The sequence below is a fragment of the Rissa tridactyla genome, chromosome 7 (assembly GCF_028500815.1).
Source record: "Rissa tridactyla isolate bRisTri1 chromosome 7, bRisTri1.patW.cur.20221130, whole genome shotgun sequence".
NCBI lineage: Eukaryota > Metazoa > Chordata > Aves > Charadriiformes > Laridae > Rissa > Rissa tridactyla.
The window spans coordinates 16,500,675-16,513,284 of record NC_071472.1 but is presented as its reverse complement, the minus strand read 5'-3'; the positions used below and the strand labels follow the sequence as shown (position 1 = coordinate 16,513,284).

General features: G+C 38.1%; 1 protein-coding gene across 2 annotated transcripts in view; it reads left to right on the top strand.

Annotated features, from left to right (window-relative positions):
• The window catches only part of ERCC3 (ERCC excision repair 3, TFIIH core complex helicase subunit), a 30,559-nt gene extending 19,104 nt beyond the window's left edge, over window positions 1-11,455 (top strand). The window contains exons 14-16 of one of the 2 annotated variants that reach the window (XR_008467824.1): window positions 2,107-2,259; window positions 3,086-5,875; window positions 8,504-11,455. Coding sequence is in view for 1 of the 2 variants with exons in the window: in XM_054210017.1 (XP_054065992.1) it covers window positions 2,107-2,259; window positions 3,086-3,220 (288 nt within the window). In the remaining variant the exon portion in view is untranslated. Of the gene's footprint in view, window positions 1-2,106; window positions 2,260-3,085 lie in introns of both variants that reach the window. The other variant, XM_054210017.1, reaches the window with a different exon arrangement.
• Window positions 11,456-12,610: the final 1,155 nt, after the last annotated feature.

The following is a 12,610-nucleotide window of genomic DNA, read 5'->3' as shown; positions in this document are numbered from 1 at the left end:
TATTTGCAGTTTAGGAACAAAATATTAGAATATCTATTTTCTTCTGTTTGCCAAACTTTAAGCCTTAGTCATAGCTGGCATCAAAGAATAAAAGGGCTGGAAGAAACTTCCAAGAAACCATCTATTGTGTCTCTTCATTCCAAGCCAGGATCAACTATGTGTGTGTCATTCCCAGCAGATGTTTCTCTTCTTATTCTTCCAAATATGGAGACTCTACCTCATCTTTTGGTAATTATTTCAGTGCTGATGTCCTCTCCTTCAGAAGTTTTTGTTCCTAAATTACTAAAAATTCATTACCCCTTTAAAAGGGTAACAGCTTTCACTTTTTTCCTAGGACTTACTTTCTTCTCACCATCTCTCAATTGCTACATTCTCTGCCTTTCATCAAAAAGAGGACTGGAATAATATTTTATGCTAAATCACATATTTTGTCTTTGCTTCTTAAATAGGAGCCTTGTCATCACAATTTACTGCATGGAGTTTACTGCTGGCGGGTTTTTTGTGTTAGCTAACCACGGTTTAGTTATTTACTGTATTGTGTTTTTATTTAGAGGCTGAATGTAGAATATATTAAATTTTAAACAACTAGCAGAAGAACTGACTATGTCAAAGTATTGGGGATAACTTTAAACTTGGCATCTGTTGAACAGCTTAAAAAAACGATGATGCAGTGGGAATTCTTTCCGTTCTGTGAATCACGTTAGCACTGTTTTGCAACCACAACTGGAAACAGGCTAATGCAATTTAAAACTGCTTTTCGTGACTTCTTTATTTTTGAGAAGATCATAGCACATACCCTGCTAAATAAACAAGAAGGGGAACCATAGTGTTCTTTTAGCCAAATATAGTAGGACAGGTTGCTTCCCTGAAAGGATTCTTAAAGCTAGGACACGTCTCAGGAAGACATCCATTTTCGAATTGGAAATTGCCATTGCTAACAGCCCACGACACTGATTGTTCATTCTAGCATTTTTCAAAAACAGTACTTTGTGTCTAATGTGGATTGGTTTACCTTAAGCTGTATTTCTATTTTTTTATCAGTCATTGTGATCAGATCCAGACCAGATTACTGAGGTAATTAGTTTCTAATTGTATTGACTCAAGAGATAAGTTGAAAAAGGAAGATGAGGAGGAGAAACACTACATAATCAAGGGAAATGGATGAATTAGAACGTCTTTCTCAAAACCTCTTCTGAGTTGGAAACATAGTGGGGAAAACTGAGATTCTCATGCATAAAAATATGTTTACCAGAATGCATTTAATTGCAGGAAAATTTCTTGTGATGTTTTCAAAATACCTTTAATTAAGAAAGCAAGCTGCCTATTGTAGAGCTTTTTAACAGAAACTTGAGAGTTCTTCAATTCTTCAGAAGGTTCTTCAGCTAATGGAGTATATGGCACTGTGCTGCCAGTAGATGGCATGTGCCCTGCATCCATGGCTATCAAATGAGTTACTAAGAATTTCAAAGACAGCAAATCTAACAGAAAAGTACACAAATGTTGAAAGCGTCCTTTTGCTCTGCTGCTGCTACTTTGTTGCAAGTTTCTGCACTGTCTCTCAACGACTGATGATATATCTCAATTTTTTAGTTGTTTTTTTTTTTCCGCATATTTCTCAGTGCTTGTTACTAAAATTCTCAGTGTCTGGAAAGCTAGTGGATTATTTTTGTTAAATATAAAGTACTAGTTCTTAAACTAGACAAATCTAGAGCCTGCATCAAACCTTGCAGTAAGCTGAATATGCATCTGAGCTATATGTGCTTTGGTCAGGTTCTTGGTCAAGCTGGTATGGACGGTGTTTGGCTGACATCCTCTGCCCAGAGCTTTTCTTTTTTCTTTTCTTTTCTTTTTTTTTTTTTTTCCTCCCAAAGGTTTGTATTTTGCATTTCCAGCTAGAATATAGCAAGGGATGGATGCGTGTATATATACGTACACCATGTAACAAGATTTTGTATGTATCTGTGCTTTCCATTGTATTAAGAAATTCACACCATCAATAAAAGTTGAAGGCAGTTCTAACAGGGTATGGAGTCCAAAATCCTTGTCTTGGTTTTGAATAGCTAACGCTGAGGAGGAAGAGCCCTCACTTTGTGCTCTGTTTCTTAGGTAATAACAAAGCTTGCAGGCATGGAAGAAGAAGAACTTTCATTTTCATCCAAAGAAGAACAGCAGCAGCTTCTCCAGAAGGTCCTGCAAGCGTCTGACCTGGATGCGGAGGAGGAAGTAGTTGCTGGGGAATATGGCTCAAAGTCAGCTCAGGTAATGAAGAATGCTTTGAAAAGGATGACCACAAATGCGACAGAGCCGGACCGTTCCATTTTAATTCTAAATGTGATGCCATCGTTGATGCCCTAGTATCTTTGTGAAACATTGGAGAATAGATTTATTTTTTAAGCTGCATTAGTACTTAGCTATTTGAGTAAGTCACTTGTGGGGCACTAGAAAAAAGCTAGGCATGGAATTCATATCCTTCATTATATTTGAGGGAGAAGATGACAGATCTGTTGTTACAGATTTTGAAGTAAATCTTCTAAGTCACAAGCAATGAAAATATTTTATAATATTTTTAAGATACATCTATGTCAGAGCACATACTCTTGTGGTGGCACTATGCTCCTTGAGTCATGCGCTGATTTCCTCGTGCCCAGAGGGCAGAAGCGTAAAGGCCACATCATTTTCAGAAGTACTATTGTTGTCGTAGTTTAACATTTTCAGAAACAGATAAAAGAAAAATAAATAGCCTGAAACATTTATTGATACATAAGTTAAAATCAAGCTACAATGTGATAACTAATTTTCTGGAGTTAATTTTTAGCTAAATGGCGTTATGCTGAAATGTATTATGAATTCCCACTCTAACGTATCTTTCCATATTAAATGTTATATATGTTTGTATACTTACGGTGAGTGGCAGGCACTGACTTTCTTTGTAGAAATTCTTTTTAAGAAAAAAAAACTTCAAAGACTTTTTGGCATTAAGGTCACTAAATGAACAGTGCCGCCCAGTAGCCAGCGGGCACCAGTAAGTTAGAGCTGGTCTGTCTAATCACACACTAAGCATGTGGTTTTCTCCCCTTACTTGCAGGTGTCGCGTCGTACAGGCACAATGAGCTCTATGTCAGGAGCAGATGATACGGTTTACATGGAATACCACTCTTCACGGAGTAAGGCATCTGCAAATAAACACATCCATCCGCTATTTAAACGCTTCCGGAAATGATGTCCATCATGTGTGCGTTTTGTTAAAACTGTGGATCCATGTACCTGGTTCCATAACTAAAAATATGGAGTTGAAATTTCTGACAGGTCCTATAAAAGACTTTTTATATAGCCACATATTTACATAGCAATGTATGTGCCCTCATGGATGAATGTGAAAGTGAAAAAGGAATTAAATGGTACCACAGGAAGGATAGTATCCAGTGACTGGATCCTGGTTAGACCTGTCTGGTTTTCAGGGCAATTAATAGACTATATTTTTATCAGCTGAAGAGCCTTTTTCAGAAAAATTCTGGAAAGGTTTTGTAAATGAAGTTTGTACTGATGTTTGAAATATTATTTATCTGATTATTGTGTCTGCTCAACAAAATACTGTTTTTTAAAACACTTAAATAAAAATCATTCATTGAGCTGAACAAATCCTGTTAGGAGCACTTCACATCATATTTTTGAACTGGGACCTAATTTATAATTATGACTTGACTGTCCTAAAATTCTAACAGATTGTTTGGAAATATTTTGAAGTTCAAAGACAAGGAGAAAGAGGGACTCTGTCTCCAAAGTAAACTGAAGGAAAACATTAGTAAACACAAATACATTCTGTGCTCCGTTTTCCTTGTTTTTGTTGCTACTGTTGAGAAGTTGCTGAAATAAAAGCTGTTTCCCTTGTCGCTTATATTCTATTTATTAATCATGCAGTAAAACCATCGTAACTGCTAAACAGGGCAGTGTCACTACAGAAGTCGTTACTGAATCAAAAAGTGTTTTGACTTGTCATAAGGTGAGTTGGAAGCAGAGATGCGAAGGAAAAATTACCAAGTTTGGGGCTTTTATTGTAATGAAGACTGCAGTACACTTCTAGAAAAATTGAGGCGAGGTGGGGGTGGTTTGTGGCAGAAGAAGGCTTTTTAACCTCTGCTTAATATTTTAAGAGTTATGCTACTTGGTGTTGTATTACAAGGTGGGTTTTTTTGCTGAGAGCTTGTAGAGCTTTAGGAACAACCTATGAAATAACATTGGTCTTGATCTGTTGGTTCAAAATAGGTTGGTATAAATCTTCACCATACTGGAAGGAGTAGAGCTACCCTGGTTATATGACAGTTGTGCTTCAGAAAAATATTGACTGTTTCTTTTTAGCATAAATTAATAAATTGGGAATACAGAAATATTGGAAGCATAATTCAGAACACATGGTGCTTGTTTTCAGTCTCTGTATCAGTCAAGTAATTTTCAAAATGGAACTCATCTGGTTCAGTTTAAACTTCGTTTAGTCTCTGAGCCCTACCCTGTAACACACGGTTCCTTCTCTTCTTCTGGGTCTTCTGCCTCACTAACTGGGACCAGCCATGATAGCGCTTGTGTGGCTTATATGGAAGAGACTGATGTGCAGTATTCTGCTGCTGATTTGATGATCTGAGGGCTGGAGCACCTCTGCTATGAGAACAGGCTGAGGGAGTTGGGGTTGTTCAGCCTCGAGAAGGGAATGCTCCAGGGAGACCTTATAGTGGCCTTCCAGTACCTGAAGGGGGCCTACAAGAAAGCTGGGGAGGGGCTGTTTGCGAGGGCATGATTGATAGGACAAGGGGTAATAGTTTTAAACTAGAGCGGGGTAGGTTTAGATTAGACATTAGGAAGAAGTTCTTTCCAATGAGGGTGGTGAGACACTGGCACAGGTTGCCCAGAGAAGTGGTGGAGGCCCCATCCCTGGAGACATTCAAGGCCAGGCTGGATGAGGCTCTGAGCAACCTGATCTAGTTGAACATGAACATCTAGCTCATCACAGGGGGGTTGGACTAGATGACCTTTAAAGGTCCCTTCCAACCCAACACATTCTATGGTTTCTTCTCCCTGGTTTTAAAGCATTATTGACTTCTAATAGTAGTTCGGACCAGCTCTTGTGGAGAAAGTGGAAAAATGGTAATTTAGCATAACAGGTGGGGTCTATGATGGTGGGATAGCTGAGGAAGTCAGTCAGCGTCCCTCTGCATAATTCTAACACGCTTTATGAATTGCTTTGGAACTATTCTCCACTCTCCATAAACTTGAAAAAAAAAAAAAAGGAAATGGCTTAATAGTAATACTGATTTTTGTGCTTGTGGCACTAGTAGTGGCTGCATTTAGGACAGCGCTCTAGTTCTTATGTAGTAAATCTCGGCTATGATGACTAATGATCTTACTTTCTAAGTAATGGGTCTGTGTGGGATGCAGTACTTCAGTATCAAGTAAAGCATAATAATTTTACGAGTAAAGAATGACTCCATGCTTCAGCAATAGTGTGTTGGTATTCAAACTTTAGATGTAATTACTTTGATATAATTAGTGCAGTAATTACTGCCTGCTATTACTCCAGACTGTAGCTGCAAGTGGCAGACTGGCATGCATTTACTCACTGCGAAGCACTTGCTGCTGCGCATGGTGGCATCTCTACTGGAACACGGTCAGTCCGTTGTGCTTTCCAGACGGGAGTCGGTCGCTGAGAAACTGCTGGTTCCTGGGGCTTTTGTTGTAGTGGCCCCTTGCGACTCCCAGAGTTCCAGGTCCCACTCCTCACCCGATGGTCACCGCAGGCTGCTCCAGGATGGCTCTGTAATCCCAGTCCTCCACGAAACTACTTCACCTTCTTCAGCCACAAAACTCAGCACTGCATTTTTGTCAGGTGGGTGCCTTTGTTTGAAGCAGTGCTAGACATTGCAGTCGGAACTGCACTGTGACCAGGCACTGCGTGGTGGGCTTTGGTTGTAGCCTGAACCCAAAGAATCTGGGACCACCTCTCTCTTGGAGTGCAGTCAGGTCCTCACAGGCTTTATCAGATGCTCTTGTTGGCCAGTGCTTCTCTTGCACAAATGCATAGCGAGATCCCTTGCTAAGCAAAATCATAGAATCATTTAGGTTGGAAAGGACCTTTAAGATCATCGAGTCCAACCGTTAACCTAACGCTGCCAAGTCCATCACAACACGTGGAAACAATATGGATGAGCACTCCATGTTTGCCTTGAAAATGGTGCAGATGAAGAAAATCTTGCTTTCTGCCATGTGCTGTATACATACCCTTCTGAGATGCTGCCTTTATCCCTACGGGATTATGCCTGGACAGCATTGGCTGTTTCCCAGCAGCAGCAAGGTGCAATACGGTTCATGGATCCAGCTGACTTGCAAATGAATGGTGACAGCTGGATGATTACCCAGAAGGGATTTGTCTGCTATAGGACTCTCGTTAAACTGGGGGTAAAATAACAGATTTGGGTGGCAAAACTGTGTTTTGGACCATGAGCGATGGCAGAGGCAGGTGAATTTTGGCATAAGTACGTTGTTTCTTGGAATTCTGAGGGCAGAGGAAGTGCGATTTTCTTGGATGTAATTCAGGTTTCCTTGCTGAAATAAAAGCTTTCACTCCGCTTCCTGGCCACCTCCTTAGTTAGGCTGAATTCCATACTGAGGACTTAATGTTCTTGAGGAATTGTCATTTTTTAATAGTTCTTGTCTTTGCATTTCTGATAGGCTACAATAGTGAAACTGGTGTTTCTGGGCTCTTCACTCTGATGGCAAACCAGCAAGTGTCTGTGAAGGGATTAAACCTTGAAGGATCTTGTTGTTTTTCATTACGATGGCCTTCTAGACTAAAAGGGCACAGTGACATTAGGCTGGCAATCCCTGCAGCGCTGCAGCTCAGCAAAGCATTAAATTACACCCAGTTTCTATTTCTCTGGTTCCTTATGCCATATGGTTCCTTGTGATGGTTATATTTTAGTAGCGCCTTACTTTTTTCTGGGGTTTTTAAAAACTTAGGACTTCAAGGCAAGTGGTTCTCAGGATAACTTCATGTGGTACACAATAAGAAGCACAGGATAAGGATCTAAACCTGCTACAAAAAGTCTACAAGTAGAGCTGAATTCTGTATTTGTTGCAGTGGATTCGTGGGGTTTTTGATAAGCACTGAACAGTAAATCATGCAGAGGGCTATCAACACCGGGGATTGGCTAGCTTGCTCTGATTTAAATACCTTCTTTTTGATATCTGATTAAGATTTGAATTGTTGTCATATAGAATCATAGAAATGTCTAGGTTGGAGGGGACCTTTTAAGATCATTGAGTCCAACCACCAGGTCGTTGATGACACCAAAGATTGAGAGAAGCAGTTTTCATTTTTCTGTTAAACTAAAGCTGCTTCCATAGTAAATTACCCTTAAGCTCTGTTCTCACCGTATAGCCTGTTACATTCAAATTTGTCCCCTTTTTGGGAATTTGGAAAGCATTTAAAATTCCAAAGAAGTAACTTCACAACTTGAAAAGATCTTTTCAGTAGATGGGTTTGAGGACAGTCAGAAAAGGCAAAAATCAGGACTAACTGTATGGCTTTTTCAGTGAAGAGATGTTTTAAACAACACTGAAAATTTTTGCTTATGTTTCTGACATTTCAACACTGTTTTTCTGCTTTTCTGTTCTGAAGAGCCTCTCTGTACAGTCTTAGCTGAAAGTGTTAATTGTGCAAAGTTAAATGCTTCTGATCAAATCTCTTTTACTCCCATAAATTATACTTGCAGATGCATTAGCTATTTAAACAGTTACGTAAAACATACAGCTCAATGTTTATTATACTGTATATCATAAAATAATGTTCAAATAGTTACAAGGCAGACAGAACCAAGACACTTAAAAAGTGAGAATAATTCTAAGAAAACAGAATTCCTGGTAAGATGATAATGTAACCATTGACTCTGAATACCGATGTTATTAGGACACAAAGAAAGCTTCAGCTGAACTTTGTCAGAGTTCATGCAAAGAGGAGGGCAAGTTTAAATTGGATTTAGAAATAACTAAGTGAAGGTAACAAAGGACAATTAATATGACCCCAGTAGGGGTTCTAGACTGAGAGAACAGAGCGACTGCAGATTTAGAGACAAATTACCATCCAAAAATAATACGTAACTTAAATTATCAATAGTTGAGTTTAGCTTATACTGTGATCCCGTTACATACCAAACATTAACTAAAATTGAAGCACTTCTGCTGCGAAGAGGCATGTGTTCCAACTTGTTTGAAATAACAAAAGCCCAAACTGACTAGTTACATAAAACAATTTTTCAAACTCACCAGACCAGGCTAGGACAAACGTCATTGTTTAAATTTAAAGAACTGTGAGTGTGTTTGCAAGTCGCTGTTGAGACATCTGATAAATATACATGCTGGAAGATTGTAGAAGTAGGAGAAAATATTTATCTTCTAAGTCACATAAATGTGTTTTGGTTGGCTTGTGCTGATGGCATAACTTCTCCCTTCTTCACAGTTTGGTGGGTTTACGTGTATTGGAAGGAGGTTTTATATCATGGCTGCTACACTCACCATTATTCCTGGGAATTCCGTGGCAATACTACTGGCCTTCTGTTACCTGAAACAAGTCTGTGATCATATTTGGGAGGAAAATGGGAGCAGGCAATGCCGATCCGTCCACCAGTTAAGGTTACGCCCTAAACCTTTCGCTATGTAAAACTCTCTGCTGCGCTTTCAAATGTTTGTTGGTTTCTCTCCTTCACTCTCCCTTTCTCTTTTTCAAGCCTACTCCAGGAAACTGTTATTTCAGCTTCATCTATCTCTTGTAGCATAAATCTTAGGGTTTACTCATAATTGTTATTTAATGTGCTGCAGTTTGCATGTTTGACCTCCAACTCGGATTCTAAGGATGCTAAGTGTGTCAGGGAAGCAGCAGCCTTAGTGGCACATACAGACATTAATAACGCTAATTTGAAACTCAAACAGACCGACAAAATTGTGATCTGTCACAGCAAAAAGAAGCAAATAGTTTAATTACACATTCCATGTTGTGGTAGCCCACATGTATTCATTCAAATTCATAAATATCTGCTTCCTGTATTTGGCTATTTAAATACCATCCAATTTGGCTATTGTTGTCTGGAGTGTTCTTTTTCTACAGTTTACCTAGAAAAACAAACTTGGATCTGCACTGATGGGTTACTATAGTATTACCGATAATTATTGTATTGTAGTGTAGTAATAGTGTACCTGAGCCTGCATCTATTAGTGGCTCCGCATTTCTACTCCATCTAACAAACCTCCTAGAAATATCTATTTTTTTTATAAATATTTTTTGAACATTAAACCAGGGTTATTTCATAACCTATTTTGTGACCCTTCTGTCATGTTATTCCCTTACGACAAACTATGGTATGTTGGCCTTTTAGGCCCACTGGTCCTCAGACCTACTGCTGGTCCAGCACCTGCCCTACGTAAAAAACGCGTTTCTGTGGATGTCAATCCACTCGCATCTCCTTTTCTACAAGGAAGGTGCTCTTTACACAGATTTGCAGAATAGCGTCTTTATTCCCCCTTAAATCCTACTTCTGTTGTATCAAAGAAATTTGGCAATTTTCATCATTAATGCATTGCTACGTTGTGCTTTATTCATTTATTTTTTTCTGTTATACTCAGCTGGTGCCTCAAACCAACTCTGGAAATTCTTCAGGATGGGGTGGTTTTGGTTTTTTTGTAAAACACTGACTTTCTAATAAAAATAACAGATAGTAAGTAGTAATGGAGGTGTTAGGCGCTCCCTGGTTATGAATCTTTTCTCAAATGGCACATACATTCCACCATTTCTTTAAAAGCAAATAATAAGTATATCTTACTCAAAGTCAATTATGTACTTTGAGGTTTTCCTGTAATTTTTGTTTGTTTGTGGTTTTTTTACATTAATAATTATTTGCATGTGAACAACAGGAGAAACTTTCTTAGACTTTCCATTGTTGAGTGCTATCTTAAAAAACAACAACAAAGTCTATCCAGACAGCAAAGAGCACATCAAATTCTTCAGGAGGCTTAGCACAATGGATAGCTAGATTTTTTTCCTAAAATTGGCTTTACCGTGATTGTATAAGGTGCACATATATACTTGACAGCTGGTAATGATAGAATGTTTGACTAATATTAAAGATTTGCTGAGGATTGCCAATAATGAGATCTGAAGGACTGCAGCTGTTTTACATGCCACACCAGATGAGCTAGTAAATAGAGAATATATATAAATGTATACAGGTAGCCGTTCCATTGGAGGATTCGCTAGTGAGCAAGGTAACTAATTAAGAACAGCTTGGCAAGGTAGGAATTATGTAATGAATAATCCTGCAGAGAGACTACAGCTGTGAAGGAGCATAGCTGCCTTGGCTGCAATTAAAAATGAGACAGCTCTGCTCTATAATATTAAACACATAATACACATAAACACATGTTGTACACAAGTTCTATGGTTTGGTGTCTCCTGAAGGGAATGGCATATGGACAATTAGTGCTGCCTTCAGCTCCCTGTTTTACTGAGATCGCATATTTGCCGAGTGTTTACCTGTTTCTTTCAAATGGGATCTGTGTTTCAGACCATTTCAGTGCAAACAAACAAATAAAAATCTAACAATAAGTAAACTGCCTAAAAGACTGAGTGAAAATGGGGTTATACAACACAGTTCCTGTGCTGGGACTACTGCCACCTCCAGAAATTCCTCAGAGGGAAAACAGGTACTGTCCTGGTGAAGTACTTACATGGTAAAACTTCTGAAACTCTTTTTCAAGTAGCTTGGCTAGAAACACTCCTACAATGATTTTCTTGGAAAAGAAGTAACTGTAGGGGAAAAAAAGTGAATGTCCAAACACGGAATTAACTGCAAAAAATGTACAACCAGAGAAAGCTACTGTCACTTGCAAAACTGTAGCCTTTACAGCATAATGTATCTGAGTTTATGAGATGCAGATGCTTAATGGTGTATGACTTTAAAATAATAAAATGAATACCTACCTGATAGCTGTGAGCGGCAGTTTTTAGGAAGGGTTCATACATTCCCTCCATCGATCTAGAAATTACAATAGGAATATAATTTTTAAAGCTGGAGAACTACTGCGTAAATTTGAAAAAAAAAATTTTCAAATTATTAGTACTGAGATTAAGAATTTATTATTTTAATTCTGATATAACCTTGAATATGTATAGTTAAGGAATTATATTCATTCATTACAAAGTGAATTCATATTCTTTCCTTTCTATTTGTTGAATTACAATCTAGGGACATCTGTTGTTCAATAGCTTTAAATTTTTGTGGTTTTTGTTCTTAGAATATGGCAAATGTAATTTAGATAGTGCAGATAATTTAGATAGTTTGGATTCTCCTTTGCATGTTCTAGGACTTGTGTCCATTTTTCCTGTCAAATAAATAAATGTTCCAGTTTTAAATCCTTCTGCAGACATCTCATAGTGCATCTACTTGCTCTGGGAAATACTCCTTGTTGTTCTTCTCCACTGTCCGTGAGACGTGGAATTAGCCTTTTATTTACTTATGATGATAAACTTTTTCTGAATTTCACACTCACCATCTGATTAAACCATATGACATCTCTGTAAGTATTTCTTTTCTGAGTAACTGTGTCTCTCAAAGAATCTTTAGATAAATATTAAAGAAATAATATAGCTACACCACATAGGAGGAAAAGGGAAAGTCTAGAGGTATCCTAGATGGTGATATACCCAGATGTGCCTGACTGACAGATGTTTCTCAAACGTGTTCTTACAAAGGTCAGTGACAGCAATTATATAACCTCCTGAGATACCTTGGCGATCTGAGACATCCCCGAAATATCTGTGACAGCAGGGCTACCTGAAAATCTAACAAAGAAATCTGTACCTGCAAACTAAGCCCATTATCTTCTGTCTTCTCTCTCTGACATGCATCTATGTTTTAACAAAACGTACACATCTGTAGGCCGTTGTCATGCTCCTGGTAATCATCTTTCACACATGAAATAAATCTCTCAACCTCCTCCTTATGTAATTTAAAAAAAACTTCTATTTTTTTTCTGTTGTTCTCCGGACCCTTTCAAGTTATGATGAAGCCTATTTTAAAGACACTATTTTAGCTTAAACCAGTGCGTGCTTGGTAGATTTTTAAGACTGTTTACCATCTGCCTTTTATTCCTGTAATATTTACATATTTACTGCTGTATCTACAAAGACTGATGCACATGTCTAACTTCGGAGATAGATTCATTTCAGTGGAGTTATCAGTGATAAAATTAGGCATGTACACAAATTTTAAGTGGATTGCGGCCTTAAAAATATAAATGTAGAAAAATAAAAAGGAGGAAAACAAAGGCAAATAACTTTGAAGCTCGCTGGACTTACTTTTCCAGAAGTTTATTCATAACTAAATTCTGTAAACGTGGATCTTCCTTGAGACTTTCCTCAAGTTTTACCTGACCTTCTGATTCAGTTAAAACCAAAGTAGTCTCTTCCACATAATTTCTAAAAGTAATCAATATTTTACAGATTATCACACCACCTTCAGAATTATAAAGAAATAAGTATAAAGACAGCACAAACACTTTTGAAATTGTGCGA